This window comes from Hydra vulgaris, chromosome 04 (assembly GCF_038396675.1).
Source record: "Hydra vulgaris chromosome 04, alternate assembly HydraT2T_AEP".
NCBI lineage: Eukaryota > Metazoa > Cnidaria > Hydrozoa > Anthoathecata > Hydridae > Hydra > Hydra vulgaris.
Genome location: NC_088923.1, coordinates 45,050,001 through 45,067,500, shown reverse-complemented (window position 1 = coordinate 45,067,500; position 17,500 = coordinate 45,050,001). Strand labels below are relative to the sequence as shown.

General features: G+C 27.0%; 1 protein-coding gene across 1 annotated transcript in view; it reads right to left on the bottom strand.

The window, feature by feature from the left end:
* Positions 1-17,500, bottom strand: part of LOC101236816 (gamma-tubulin complex component 5) — a 105,227-nt gene that overhangs the window by 70,649 nt on the left and 17,078 nt on the right. Inside the window, exons 4-7 of the mRNA XM_065796432.1 lie at positions 11,426-11,543; positions 11,189-11,285; positions 9,707-9,795; positions 3,682-3,711 (exon numbers count right to left, since the gene is read on the bottom strand). Of these exons, the coding sequence (XP_065652504.1) occupies positions 3,682-3,711; positions 9,707-9,795; positions 11,189-11,285; positions 11,426-11,543 (334 nt within the window). The remainder of the gene's footprint in view (positions 1-3,681; positions 3,712-9,706; positions 9,796-11,188; positions 11,286-11,425; positions 11,544-17,500) is intronic.

The following is a 17,500-nucleotide window of genomic DNA, read 5'->3' as shown; positions in this document are numbered from 1 at the left end:
CACTTTAGGTACAGAAGCTGGAGTGATATGAATGTCAAGCAATGGATCAACCTGTTTGACTGCTATATCAGGTAGAATGCAACTAGTGAAATCAAGAGATGATATTGATGAAAAGTTCTTAGTCAACAATTCAGGTTTGTCTTTCGGTGAGGTGGCTAAGTCTGAACCATACAAGAGAGGTGGAATTACAGATTTGCCCTTATAATTAATACTATTAAAGAGTCTTCAGAAGTCACAAGAGCCTGATTTTTGTGATGAAATACGACATTTCATGACCTGAGAATAGCGGGCTTTGGTGTTAGACAAAACCTTTTAACAATGGTTTCTTGCAGTAATAAACAGACATCTGTTTTCTGAGGAATTGTATTGCTGATAGATAAGGAAGAAACAGTTTTGATTGGCAATTGCAGTAGCTCAATGTGAGGAAAACCATGGAGAAGAGTGAGGCTTGACCTGGAATCGTCAAGAGGAAGTAAAAGATTCCAAGCCAGCTTGAATCCACGAAGTTATGTAAGAAGCACATTTGTCAACAGGAACATGAAAGATTTTAACCCAAGGGCCATCACAAAGAAAATCATGGAATGAGTCCCAGTCAGCTTTAAGGTAGTTGTAAGAGGTATGATGATAAGGGGATTTAGATGATTAAGAAGAATGAGTTAATAGTTTTAGAGAGATCAAACTTTGATCAAAAGCACCTAAGGGTGAATGTTGAGAAACTGAGTACCAATGAGGATCAGAAACAAGACGTAAGTCGAGTAGAGGAGGTAAATGATTCGAATTGTCTGAAAAGTGAGTTTGAAAGTTTACTACTTGAGTTAGGGATTGAGAAAGGCAAAAGTTATGGGCTTTAATGCCTGAAGAGTCAGTGACACTAGAGCCAAGCCATTCAGTGTGATTAGCATTAAAGTCACCGACAACAACAGTATTGGCTTATGGATAAAGAGAGAGGGCTAGGTCAATATGATCAGAAATAACATCAAAAAGAGTCCAGTCTTGAAATGAAGAAGAGCGATATGGAACTAAGAGAAAGGCAATATAGTGAAGTAGTGCTAAACGAAAGCACATGAAAGAATAGTCTGTGGATTCAAACCTAGTTTCAAGACAAATGGGTGAATTCTTACATGTAAATGCCTATGTAAATGTTTGGACCAAGCATGTGACTATTGGAGTCTTTACGAATTAAAGGAAGATAACCATCAACACTATAATCTCAAGATGAGAAAGCTGAACTCAAAGTAGTCTCACAAAGAGCAAGCAGGTCTGGTGAACTTTCTAAGAGATAAGACTCAACAGAAGAAAAGTTACTTCGAAGACCACAAATATTAGCGAAGGTTTAGGATAGATTTAGAGATTAGGATAGGTTTAGAGAACTTGGTGATGATGTTTTTTTGTGTTTTATAGTTTTTGGTACTTTATTCATTTCTAAATTTGTTAAAGAACTCGAAGCATAGATAGTACTCAGTACACTATTTAATAGCCCAAGCAATTGCCTCATTACTATTAATAAACCCCAAGCCGTAACAAAGGGCTCCGAATGTGTCCTTGGGAATCCACACCAAAAGTACAAACAGGGACACCATCAATGCGCAACATGGCACTGTTAATACTTTGATATTTTTCAGCTGTTGATGGAATCAGCCTCTTTGAGAGCTACCACAGAGTTTGGAAACCTGACTACCACCCGGCCTCAGAACCATAAAACTAAGTTTTAGAACTGTACCCTCATTAGGAGACAATAGAATGAGTTGCCTAGTCATAAAAACAGAGACAGAAGTAAAACCTATTCACTGAGTAAAGAAGATCCAGCATTCAACATCCTAAACTGGAAACCATTAATTAAAAATACATCTGCGCCAGCTAGTAGATGAAAAGGGGTGTAAGGCTGGTCAACAGATAGAATCTTTTTACCCCTTTAGTCTTTGCCTAGGAGGCCTTCTACAAGACAGTAGCTGGATGCATGTAACATCTGCCCATGATGAGTATTTTTATTATATGAGACACCATCTCTAGCCTTTAATCAACCAAGAGCCATAAGGCAGGGGTGTTTCAATTCGAAGTTGGCATCTCCTAGCCTTTGCTAGGAGATGTCAACTCCAACGAAAAAGGCGCATCCTACAAGGCAGAAGGACATAAAGCAGATTAAACTGGGTTACATGTTACCAGTGGCAGGATAAGCTGACCTGACAAATTATATAAAAAGTTTTTGTTATTGTGGCCATAATGCATAACTACACATTTTGATATGTTAAACATAGTTTAAGATTATTTGTAGACAATATCTAGATCATTTTGAAGATTAGTAGCGGATAGCTCTGAGGATGATTGAGAAAGCACTTTTGCATCATCAGCATATAGTTTAGTTTCTTTAATTAATTTCTTTTTTTATATGTATGTATGTATGTATGTATGTATGTATGTATGTATGTATGTATGTATGTATGTATGTATGTATGTATGTATGTATGTCTGTATGTATGTATGTATGTATATATATATAAATATATATATATATATATATATATATATATATATATATATATATATACAACTATATTCATTTACTTCAATTCACTTCACCTAAGGGCATGAAGGCCACTACAATCGAGGAGGCTAATTTAGTTGTGGTTACAGCCTTCTCTGAACTCTATAACTCTGAAACACAAACCTTGAATCAGGGACGTGATGATCTCGATATATATATTTATACATACATATATATACATATATATATATATATATAAATATATATATAAATAAATACTTTTATATATGTAAATATATATATAAATATATATATATATATATATATAGTTCTATAGTTTGTTGGCTTTAGGAAGAGCGGAAGGAAAAAAGTGATTCTTACGCCAACACATACGTCACTTTTAATTACTTTTGACTTTCGTCCAACATTTCCGTGTTGGACGAAAGTAAAAACCATTAATTTAATTACAAATTAATCGTTTTTTAAAAAAACCACAAAAACGCAAATTTAATTGACCAGAATGTTTTTAAAAACATTCTGAATGTTTTTATAACATTTTGAATGTTTTTAACAATATAAACAATGTTTTTATTTTTATTTTTTTTAATAAAATGTTTTTATTTTTATTTTCTTTAATAAAATGTTTTTATTTTTATTTTTTTTACTGTAAATCATGCGCGGAGTGTTGCTACATCGACTATCTTATAGCCTGACTCGCAAGGGAGTGCTGCTACATCGACTGACAAATAGCCTGACTCGCAAGGGAGTGCTGCTACATCGACTGACAAATAGCCTGACCCGCAAGGGAGTGCTGCTACATCGACTGAGGGTTTGGTTGGGGCAGGCAGTCTATCATTATTAAAAAAAAAAAATTCCGGTCTTGCATTTTAATTTTTACTTTTTGTCAACAAAATATCGAAAAAACTTTCGGACAACATCTAAGGGTTCTATATATATACATATATATAATACATATATATAATATACATACATATATATATATATATATATATATATATATATATATATATATATATATATATATATATATATATATATATATATATATATATATATTTAAGTATAAACATTTATGATAGACAAGGAACCCATTACAATTTTTTATTAAAATTATATTTTAATATGCATTATTACAATTAAAAAATAATGAAAAACAAAAAAACAAAAAAAATACATACCCAGGTGTCATCATCACTGTTATTTAAAACCTGAATATATATAAATGAAAGTTAAAATAAGAAAATTGTTCAAGTAAATTTAAAAAAAAGTTATACATGTGTAGCAAAAATAGTCCAAAATATTTTTTAAGATGACGTTAAAGTCAAAAGTATTTTAATAATCAAACCTTAACCAAATCAAATTTTAATACAATTAAAATAATTCTTTGTGAAAAAAGTTTTTACAAACTAAAAAACTTAAAATCAAATAAACTTTACATAATAATGAGTAATAGTATTAAGTAATATTAATAAATATGCAACACTAATAACTAATTTCATCTCAAAATCAAATTAAAATTTGTTTAGATAAAGCTAAAGAACTAAAAACAAATTTCTGAGACCAAAATAAACTGTAAAGCTTAACAAACTATTTTATAATCAACTGTATAAGTTAGTCAAATTAAAAAAAAAGTTAGTAAATAAATTAGTTCACATTTTTGTCTTTATTCTTATAAAAAACTTACACACTGTGTTTCTAAAAATTATTCAAAAAAGGAAATAAGATTTTTATCATTAAACTTGGTTCTACAGAATTAATATCAATCAATATTTTTTTTTTACAATAAACAGCATATACTACTAAACAGCAGCTAATACATATAAGGAGAATTTTATAATTTTTTTTAACTATCTTGAAAAAAATACAAATTAAATGTATTATTATGTATATGCCTCACATTCTTACATTTATGCATCACTTTACAATCTTAAACAAAAATAATTTAAATTCAAAAATACAGCTGATTCAAAATCATTAGTCACTGCTGATGCTTGATTTATTCGCTGCATCATCAAAGTTAAGTTTCCGTGCTTTCCTGCTTTTTTGCTGCAAAAGCATGCAAGAAGCAGATCTGTGTTATGAAGCAACAGCTTAAATAAACAACAGCCATTAGCTCTAATGGTTTTGACTCCACTGGTTGATGAAAAGCCGAACCTCAATCAATATACTAATCTCTCTCTAGAGTAACATTGGAAAATAGATAAGATTGTCTTTAATGTTGTAAATAGTCTGCAACTAGGTGCAGACTATTTACAACATAAAAGAAGTTGTATACTTTTTGCGTGGAGCGCTAGACCGAAAGGGTGGGAGACAAGCTAGAGCAATAATATAGTTTAAAAAGAGAAGCAGAGCGTCAAATATTGATAATGATGACGAGCTATAATAATTAACTATAGTTTTTTTTATTTTAATGCAACATGCACTCAAACCTCTATTATATCTTTGTATAATTGAAGCTCTTATCAGATAATTTAATAGATAAATAATAGATAGATAAAAAAGAGTAAATTTATAAAATGATCATTAACTGGAGATTACCATGGCACCAACAAAAAATTAAAAATATTAAACATCAGAATTTAATTACATTGTAAAAAAAATAATCAAACAACTATTATAACCTATTTAATACTATAGAGCTATTAAAAATTGTGAAAACGCCTGTCCTGGTACTCATAAAAGGAATGGGGGTACCCATTTTTTTAAATAATACTTTTCTTTTTAAAGTTGTTCTTATATACAGTAAATAAAAACTTATAAATGGATAATGTAACTTCTTTAGTATTATTATTTTTCTAAATTTTAATCTTACTTTAAGTGTCTAGGTTACACAAGTCCTAATTACAATTGAGAAATACTGACATCTCCACTGTTTCCGGTGCCAAAGATGCCATCGATTGCCCACATGCTCAATACATATGTGAATAAAGTCGCAAGTATGCACAACACATGTATGAATAAAGTTGCATGTATGCACATGTTCTTGTGTGCAAAAATAGCATAATTATATCTCCCATCTTTCAGATTTTTTTCCGAAAGACAAATTAATAAACAAGTTGGATGAATTTTTTTTTATGTAAAGGAAAACACTGCACACAGAAGTAATAATAATAATCGTTGAGTAATAATAAGTAGGTATCTAGGAAACTAAAATAACTTTTTGAATGTTATATTAAATGTTTTCATAAATTTTGATGGTGATGAAGAAATCGTAATTATCAAAATTTTTAACAAGATCCTCAAGATCTTTAACAAGATCTTCTTTTTCAAGATCTTCTTTTACATAACAATTTGATATAATTAAACTCTTTTATTATAATTAATGGTTTTTAAGTGTAAAAATAAATGAAATAAGTTTTAAACTTAAAAAAAATGATGGTTACCCATCATATGAAATTAAGACCAGGGCAGTAACCAACAAGCAGGTACCCGGGTGTCTGGGTAGCTGTTGAGAGCCTTAATATACTCTGACATCTTTTGTTAAAACATACTTGAAGAACAAAAAATAGCTAAAACAAAGCATTAAAATATGATTTATGCGCAGAATTTATTAAAATAACTCAAAGCTGTATTGAAGATATGTAGACGTAGGGTGCTAATGATGGGCAGATATAGGTGCTGATGGAATGTATCAGTTAGGTTAGGGTAAACTCTGATAATACTCAAATGGTTTATAAAAATATTACTGATGTCACTTCCTGTATCAATTGAAGGGAGTCACTTTGAGTAACACTTATGTAAGTTTAAACTGTTAATACTTCATTATTTAAACAAAAAAGTTCAAACTAATGTCTAAAATTCTTTAAAAGGTTGAAGTTTATCTACTTTATTATATAAACACAAAAGTTCGAGTTAATATCAGCAACTCCTTAAAAAGCTAAAGTATATATATTTCATTGAGTAAACACTAAATGCAAAAGTTATTGTCAGAAATTCTTTTAAATGATTTTTACTTGCTGATATAATCCTATTATAACAGAACTGGTTTAAAATGTTGATGCTTTTCTTAAGATGGTATGAGTAATTGGTTTAGAAGTTTCATTGTACATTTAAAATTACTCTTAAGAGCTTAAGGTAATAGCCATAATGCAATTTTCTAATATACTATATTGTAGAATTTTCTCCGTAATGCAACCTATTATTTTGTATTATGTTGGACATTATGTGTAATATACGGTATGTGTATTATGTTAAGTACTATGTGCAATATAAAGTTATTATGTTTTGAATAATAAAAGCATTTTAATTGAAAACTTTAACCGAAAACTTCAAATTTTAATTTACATATAAAAAATAAACTTTTTTCTTCTTATGCTGAATTGAATAAAATGTTGGAATCAATCTCACTTTGTGAAATATCCAATAAGAAAAACTGAATTTAACCAAAATAAAAGTCTAAAATAATTATGCATCATTTATTAATTTTTAAATTATTGTATATGTATATTTCTTTGAAATGTTTAAAAGTTAAAAAGTTTAAAAATTTAAATAACATTTTGTTTTTTTAACTAAAAATAGTTAAAAAAACAAAATGTTAAATTTAAATTTAACATTTTGTTTGACAAATGTCTTTAGCAAAAAAAAATATATTTTTTCACTTTTTTTTTACAAGCCTCGCAGAGTGGGTTTGAACATGATCAAGACTTTTAATCTTATCTTGACGAAATTATATTTGAAATTAAAAAAAAACTGTTTAAGAATAAAGGTTTTAAATTCATGTTGGCTTAATGTAAGTCCATCAATCTTGGCAGAGTATCATACCAAGGACAACTCAGACATTACTCCAAATTCATTTTTTTAAATCAATTTGTTGAGCAACATGTGGCAAAGTTTATTAAGCAAAAAAGGAGTTTATTAGGTGAGTGTTATTTTAAAAGAAATATCTATTAGATAATTTTAAATATTTCAGTAAATAAACTCTCTTAACTTAATTTTATATTTAAACAAAGTTTTAAAAAATTCAAAAAAATTTTAAGTAAAATTATTTTATATAATTTTATTTTTTTTTAATCTATTTATTAAACCATTAAATATGAAAATTTACAATAATATTTTATAAACTCACATAAATAAGGTAAGGCGTCACTCATATAGTTAAAAACTAGTCAATGGAGTGACACCTAAAAAAAAAAAAAAAAAAAAAAAATGAATAAAGCACAGAAAGAATTACAAATAACAAAAAAAAATTTAAAAAAAAAAAAAAAAAAAGAAAGAAAGGAAAATAAAGCACTAATAAATAAAGATGATATTAATAATTGCAATAATAATATCATAAAAACAATAATATTAATAATAATGTGAATAAAAAAACAAATTATAACTATATCATGAAAACTTTACTAAAAATCATAACTAATGATAAAAACAATGGTAAAAATAATTATAGTAAATATGTTTATTAATTTCTGACATTATTATAATAATTATGTCAGAAATTAATCAACATAACAATTGCAAAAATTAGGACAATAACCATAAAAACTATTACTACAATTGAATCACTATCACTATCATTATAAATAATATTCATAAGATTTATGAATTTATGAAGTAGTAAAGACAACTTAAACAGCGTTTCGTGTAACTTTTTGCTTTTTTTGCAAGGAAATTCATAAAATAGAAAACACCTTTTTTTTTAAATTCCTGTTAAACCATTTCAATTTTACCCGATTTAAGCCAAGAAAAGTAACAGTCTTTAGACCTTCTATGTGAAAAAACTGTGTACAAAAGTAAGGTCTTGATCACGTTTAAGCCCACTGTGCTCAGTATATACTTAATAAACCAATCTTTACTCTAGTTTATATATATATATGCAAACTACCACTAAAAATGCTGTACCACACATATACACAATTCATAAAGAAGTTTAGTATTGGCGTTTTTAAAAAATTTGTAGTTTATAAAATATATTGCTAGTTATTAACCCATACATTTAAAAAAAGTATGAAAGTCCATTGTACCACTGGGCTACTAGGAACTTGCTTATGTAGTTGTTGAAAATATATAATAAGATAAAATAATCGCAGATTTAATAGTATCGTTACGAATTGTTAATGCAAAACACATTTTTGTAAAGAATAACTCATAAAAGACTAGAGAGTCTTACTTTAATTAAGTACCTTAATTTAATGGTTTATGCAGCAACCATTGTTAAATAATAATGAGTGATACACATAAATGTAAATAAATACAAATCTATAGAACTGTTTGATTTGAGTATGAGGTATTTTAGTTTTTTAAATAAAAAAATAAAAATAGCTGAAATATACTAATTCAAGGGTGCTGAACACAAATATGATATTGAAAAATTTTGTTTAGCTATAGTTTCAAAGTTATCGTTAGAGGTCTTGTTTAATTTTAAACAAATCTCTCAAGTGTGTCAATAATCCAGGTTTGTTCTGTTATATCTGTGGCAAAGTGAAATTGGTTTCACAAAAACATACACTAGTGATCAAGAAAGCTACCATTTGTTCAGCGATGATGTCTAGATCAAGTATGAAGAACATCAGTGGCAGATTTGTGGTAACTTAAAAGTTGAAGCACTTATTCTAGGATTCCTGGGAAAATTTTAAATCAGTGGTGAGGAATGTCTTGGGGCACTACAAAGCTCATAATTACAAGGAAATTGTTGAGAGCCTGCTGAACTTATGTCAGACACTGAGTGAATTGTTTCTCTACCTCCAAAGCCAAAAAACTAGATATGGAAATAAATATTCAGAAAGATTTATAACTGTTTCAAAGGGCCAGATTAAACTAACAATATTGTATGAGTAATATAGCAAACTATGCAAAAAATATTAAAAATTTTCTAAATATAAATAATAATTTGAAAATGATTCCTAAACAAAAAATGATAAATAAGTTTATTTTGGTAATTAAGTTTAGTAACTCATGTTCTAAATAAAATTGCACTGCTACAAAATATTAGAAACAACATCAACATAAAATCTATGAGAAAAAAAAAATTAAATAAAATTACCCTTTTAAGATTAACTTTCAAAACTAAAACTTTTTGAGTTATAATGCTGTATTTAATTGAGTTATAATGCTAAATTTAATTGAGCAATTATGTTTATTTACTTGAGTTATAATGCTGTATTTAATTGAGTTAAAATGCTGTATTTAACAATTTGTTTATTCTATTGTGTTTATTGCACCTGACCACATTGGATATAAAGAAATTAAAATTTTGAATAATTTTACCTCCTCAATAGTATCATCAATTGAAGCTCCAATCCTTGTGTCATTTTCTTCATCATACAAATATTTTTTCCAGTCAAAATGCTCATTTTCTAATTAAAACACATTTTTCAAATAATCAACTTTATTCTAAAATTAGTCTTAATTTAAGTCCTAAGGAAAAGAAACCATATGCACATAATACATATATATGTATTCAAACACAAACACACTAATACACATAAATACACACAGAGAGAGCACTATAAACATATATAGTGTAGGTAACATTATTATCTTTTCTTATACTAAACCTTACATAATACAGCCATTAGCTGTTAAAAATTCTTAACGTAGCAGATTTTCTGAGATCTTTTATCGAAAATAAACAGATCAAATGCTAGCAAATAACCTTGCAGAAATGCTATCATTTTTAACTTTTGTGGTTAAACTGCTTAAAAATAACTACCAGATGTATCATAACCATCCTAAAATGTGGTTAGTCTTGATATGTTGAGAAATCAAAAATTGACAATTGATTCCCAAATTTTGTTGTCAAATTTAAACAGACCTAACAACACCAAACGCATAAACTTATTTAAAGACTTATTTAAATAACTTTTCTTAACTTTGTGTAGAGTTTACACTCAACAATTTACACTCAACATTAACAAAACAAAAATGTGATTAAATACAAAGTGTTACAACATATATGTCATTGGAAATGATTTTATTATTAATAAAAATAGTTTTCATGATTTAAGAATAGTGTTCTAGAAAAATGTTACTTGAAATAAATTCTTTTTGCAATGCAGATCTTTTCTCTGCAACTTTCCTATAACTAATTTATAAGCTTATTTTTTATAATATGTTACTTGTCTAAGTGTTGGCAAGAGATCATAGATAAAGATGTTGCAAATATTGTTAAAGAATAATTACAGAATTTTTTTATTTTATTTTGAAAATTAACTACTATTTTGTAGCCTAACATTTGGCTTAAAAAAAATATGTTCAATGTAATTTTTGAATCAATCAATACTATTTAGCCAAACAACAAATACAATTATAACATGCAAATTAGTGGTTATAGCACTGTGACTCAAGTTCGTTTACAGGATACTAACTACATAGTAAAAGTCAGAGATGCATTTTTCTTTAAACTGAATTTATATATATATATATATATATATATATATATATATATATATATATATAAGTTATATATACATATATATATAAGTTATATATACATATATATATATATATATATATATATATATATATATATATATATATATATAAGTTATAATATATATATATATATATATATATATATATATATATATATATATATATATATATATATATATATATATATATATATATATATATATATATATATATATATATATATATATATATACAGATATCTATATATATATATACCGTATGCCATAATTTTAAACTTCAATCTAACTCACATTAAATCAGTCAAAAAAAATATACCTATTTCCACAATTTCTTTATTCAGTTTAACAGCTGTGCTTAATGGTTTAGTAGAAAGACATAATAACAAAAAAAGTAATGAATAATGAGCATCTGTCTATAAAAAAAATAACAAAATAAAATGTTAGATCAAAGTTTTTTTTTAATTTTCAACTTAAAAACAAAATTATACCTAAAGTAAAAAAGATTTCTGCTTAAAAATTTCAGCTGGGAAAAGTGGTTGATTATAAGTTTTACCTGTATAAAGTTTTCATCTTTAGCTGAAAGAAGTGGTTGATTTAAAAACTTCTCAACAAGTTCCTTCAGATGCAGTGCTTTCATATCTTGACAGTTAATACATAACTTTTTGCATAAACTAAAAAAATGTTAATCATTAATTTATTTCACCATGAATTGAAAACTATTGCAAATTGCAAAACTATGACTGAGTCTATACACTTAATACTATAAAAATTAGCCTTATATATAGTTAATAACTAGACAAAAAACTCATATAAACTAAGTCATTTAGAGACTAGTCTAGTATACAACTGAGATAGCAGTAGTCTTGTATAACTAATCACTGTTCAAATAATGGTTGTTTGCAGTACTTTAATTAAACTGACACAGTGTTTAAAAGTTACCTTGATGTACCACAAAGAATGCATCCATATTTTAAATTATTCATGTTAATTATTAATGCATTTTTTTCAAAAATTAATGCAAGAAGTTTAAAACATTATACTAGCTACTTATATTAACTAGATATTTTTTTTCTGTGAATTCAGCATAGATTGACCTTCTTCCTGTTATTGTAAGATTACATCCTTTTCTCTTTTCTACAAACAGCTACCATCCTTTATCCATCAAACCAAAATATGCATAACTAGTCATACAGTAAAGTTGAATGCTTCCACTGTAACTGCTTCTTCCTGTTTAAACTTTTATTCATCTTGTATTTTGTCTTAAACATTAGTAGTTTGGAATTGGTTTTTAAGTTTTTGTCAAGTATTTTCTGGTTCTTTAACCCCCTTTTTTGCTATCTGTTCTCCCACTCTAAATATTGGTTGTTTGAGCTTTGTTGGGAGTAAATTCATAAATAAATAAAAAAAAAGATGGCCCATTTGGATGTGGCATTAAACTCTTTTAAACTGCTAAAACAAAAAAAAAATTGGTTCTTATATATGTAAATATTTTGGTCTGGAAAAAAATACTAACAGCTGAACTACTGAACGACTGAAATGAGTTACTTTCCTAGATGAAACTAAATAAATGAAATTTCTTAGATAAAACAAACCAAATAAAAGAAACTGTTGCATTTCTAAGTTGATCCTGAATATGTATGATAATTTTTCAGAATAATGTTGAATCACTAGTGTTTGATTTGTGCAAATCTTAGCGGCATGGAACATAGTCTGGTTGCTCAAAATAAAGGAAATAAAGTTACAAAAGAAAAACTATTATATTTATAACTAATGCTTAAGCGCTTGTGAGCAGGGCAACTATGAAAATCGCACTATAACAAATATCAGGGTTTTTTTGTAGAAGTTTTAGAGTAGGTTGATTTTGAAGGTGTTGACTGACACAACAGATGCCACGGTGTTCAGAAGAAAGTTCTATTTAGGTACAAAACTATTTCAGAAAAAGAATTCTCTATATGCGCAGTTAGTTACTGCTTTATATTGAAGTCAATGAGATTATCCAATCCATTACGGTTTATTTTACTTTTACGGTTTAAAGTTTACTCTGATTAGAAGTAGAAGTATTCAGAATAGAGTAGAGGAAAAACAAATAAAAGAAAATAGAAAAACATAATTCAAAAACTGTTACTCAGGAAGAACAACGTAAAAAACACGAGAACTCTAAATTCTGATAAAAATTAGATCTTTTCTATAAAAAAGACGGATAAAATTTCAAAAAAATCTAGAAATCCAAACATGTTATGAACATATCTCTAATAATGCATTGGTCAGTAATATAACGGGTGATGCGGAAGTTATCGGACAAATCCTAATTTCATTATTTGAGCATAATAATTAGTTTTTGTAATTTTATGCGTAGGTATAAACGTTCTATTAAATATAAACTTTATTATTTGAAACACAATTACTTAAAATGAGGTTAAATGCAGCTGAACGAGAATCTTTTTGAAAGCGACTAAAAATGTTTTTTGTAAATAAACCTAATATAAAATTAAAAAAAAATCGTAAATCATTTTGAAAAGGAAGGATTTGCTCGAAGTACCATATATGATAAACTAAAAAGACTTGAAACTGTTCAATCGTTTTCTGATAAAAAGCACCCTGGTCGTCCGACATCCTGCACTAAAGAAAAGAAAGCCGAATTAACGAGACTTGTCATCAATCGAAAAGGGGTCAGTCAGAGAAAAATAGGTATTAAATTCGGTGTAAATCAATCAACAATTGGTTGTCAGTTAAAAAAAATGAATATTAAATATAGAAAACGTGAAAAGACTCCAAAATACACTATAGAACAACAAATAAAGGCAAAGAAAAGAAGCAGGAAACTAGTTAACCAACTCTATAACACAAAATCGCTTCTAGTCATCGATGACGAAAAATACTTTTGTTTTGTAGGGGACAACATGTCTGGAAATTCTGGATACTACACAAACAACAAAAAGACATGCCCAGAAAGTGTTTATTTTATAGGAAAAGAGAAATTTCCAAAAAAAATTATTAATATGGATAGCCATATCTGACCCTGGTATGTCCAAGCCATCTTTTCGCACTTCCAAGGCTGTAGCGATCAATTCATCAATCTATATTAATGAATGTTTAGAAAAACTTCTTCCATTTATTCACAAGTATCATGGAGAATTTAACTATTTATTTTGGCCAGATTTAGCAAGTTCTCATTATTCTAAAGATTCTCTAAATTGGATGGACCAATATGTCTATTATGTTGATAAAGAATCCAATCCCCCAAATGTGCCTCAACCACAACCAATTGAAAATTTTTGGGGACATTTGGCACAGAAGGTTTACGAGGAATATTGGCAAGCTTCAACAGAGCAAGTTTTGATTGATCACATTAACTAAAACTACAAGAAATTGATTTAAACTTTTTACAGTTGCATATGAAAGGCGTCAGAGCAAAATTGAGATCAATTGCAGATGGTGGTGTTTTTTCAAATAAAAAATAATATATTTTTATTAAAAGATAAATGCTTTATTTAAAAAATTATAATAATAGTTTGTTTTTTTATTTATAAATAAGTTATTGACGTTTTTATTTTGCCCAATAACTTCCGCATCAACCGTTAATTGGTGTAAACTTCAGCCATACTTACTGAAGCATGGCTAGATTGAGGACCTATATCAAAAAATAATAGTAAATTAATAATTGATTCAGTAAAGTTTGGTAAACTAGCAACAAGTTTTTAAAAGTTTTTAAAAGGCTGTTAATTAGTAAATTTTTAACTGTATATGAATCAGGTAGACAATATCCCACTAAACTTATAGTAGAATATTACATTGTTTGTTCTGGTAATGGGGAGTATCTATTCCATTTCATTCCAATTCAAGAAGCAAAAAAGAAACATGCTTAAAATTTAGCAGATAAGGTCATTAAATACTTTGCAATAAGGAACATTAGCACACATGTAACATCAAGCAATGAAGATTCTACCAATGTAAACACAGGTTGAGAGGGAGGATTAGTGCACTTAATGGAAATTAATGAAAACTGAGAGCAAAAAATAAATTGAATCTTCTGTGCTCTACACACCAATGAATATATAATTAAACTTATTAGATTAAAAATCAAAATATAGCAAAAAATTGAGTGAACCTATTGGAAAGTTACTTGATGAAGCAACTAATCTTGAAATTATCCCTCATTTTTCAAAAGTGGATATTGGTGAGCTTTATATTAACTTGAGTAATGATATGGTGAAACATCTTCCTACAGATCAGTATTATTGCTATAAAATAGTTAAAGTTATTTAAAGAATGGTTATGAAATTGACCCTGTTAACATAGGCAGTTAATTAATAAAAGCCAATAGAATTTCTAAATGCACACTCAGTAAGATCTGATATCATCTATATCTGTATTGACGATAAATAGAGGGGGGGGGGGGGAACTTGACTATTTTTTTATAAAGCAAAAACCTTACTTTTTTAGAAATTTTTACCACTTTTAAAAGTAAATAAAAAAATTTTTTTCTAATTTTCTGATAGCTAAAATATTTATTTTTATTTTTATAACAGATTTAAACATTTAATCTTACCTTTTTTAATTACGTAAATAAAAACTGGATTTTCAAAGTTGTGCATAGAAACCTTAGGTAGGCAAACAAATTTATAAATTTAGTAAGTGTATTAATTTCAAATTCACAATCAGTTAAATTTCTTTCATTTGTATTAATAAAAATTAATGAAGTTTCAGAACTTTCAATTTCAATTGTCTTGCCAAATTTATTATAATTTCTATCAGATTTATACTTTTTTGTGTGTGTGTATGTGCGTGCATAGATATATATATATATATATATATATATATATATATATATATATATATATATATATATATATATATATATATATATATATATATATATATATATATATATATATATATATATACATATATATAAATATATATATATATATATATATATATATATATATATATATATATATATATATATATATATATATATATATATATATATATACAGGATGCAGCAAATGAAGTGTAACTAAATAAACACACTCTTAAATTTTTATTACAAAAAATATTTATCCTTAAATATTTATACTTAAAAATAATATCCTTAAGCAAAAACATTGTGAAAAGGTGGAATTTTAAAAATACAAATTTGTTGTTCAATATGTCCAGTTTTGGCTTTAATTTTTTTATCAAGTGATAAATGAATCGTTTGCAGCACATATGAGAGCTTGCGAATTTTTAGCCTAATCCCAAAAGAAGACTTTTAATGAGTCCTAACTTTTATAATTTTTAGAACATACTTTGGCTTCTAGAATGCCTCAAAAAAAAAATCCATGGGATTCGCATCTGGTGAGTTTGACAGCCATTTTTGGGAGGAAATAAACCATGGAACATTTACACTCAATTTTGATTCACCAATTTTGATTCACTAAGCTTTGTGTGATCATGCCGAGTTCTGTTAAAAAGTCCATGGTCTGTTACCAAAAAGATAGTGTACCCATGGCTTTAAAACAGCTTCCAGGACTGAATCTCGATAAATATTGTATTAATTACCCATTAATTAAGATCCCAGAATCCATAAAAATCATTGGAGAGGACCTATCAGAAGTCACTGCAGCCTGTACCATTACTTGAGGAGGTGAATGACAGTTAGTGCCTCTAAGATTCATATGGCCACTAAAAGTATGACACAAATATTTAGATTTATATCTGATCTTTCTAGAAGCTAAACAAGATATTTTTGTTTGTTCACACTTATTGAACCATATCAAGAGCAGTAAAAATTTCTTTTGACAACCCCCATAGCACTTTTTCATAGCGCCCATTTCAATTATGATTTCCAATTATAGTTTGATACACAAATATTATGTTTATTTTGAATGTTTTAATTAGATTTTCCATCTAAATAAAGTACAATGACCCTTCATGTTTAAATTCTATGGCACTTAAAACATTTAAAATAAACAGCTTATTCAACTTTTCCTAACTTTTTGATAAAACTGAACATTATTGATAGACTACAACCCATATTACATGCATGTAAAGATGGTTAGAGATCAATTGCTGGAACCTGTATGATAATATATAAATATATATATATATATATATATATATATATATATATATATATACATATATATATAAAAACACATATATATAAATAGATATATACATACATATGTACATATATATATATATATATATATATATATATATATATATATATATATATATATATATATATATATATATATATATATATATATATATATATCTTATTCTGCTGATTTAGGTGAGCAGTTTGATGTCATACTGAAATAGCCTGATGCTAGGGGCTTCAGTACATACATTGACTGACAAACAGTCTGACTCGCAGTGGAGTGTTGCTACATCGACTGAGGGTTTGGCAAGGAGCAGCAATCATTTCATTCATTATTCTTTGTTTTAAGTCATATCGATTTAGATAAGCAAAAAAAGCTTATATACATATATGTATATATATATATATACATATATACATACATGTATATATATATATATATATATATATATATATATATATATAGATATATATATTTATATATACATATATATATATATATATCGGAAAAATTGTGGACACTGAAAAATTATGTTT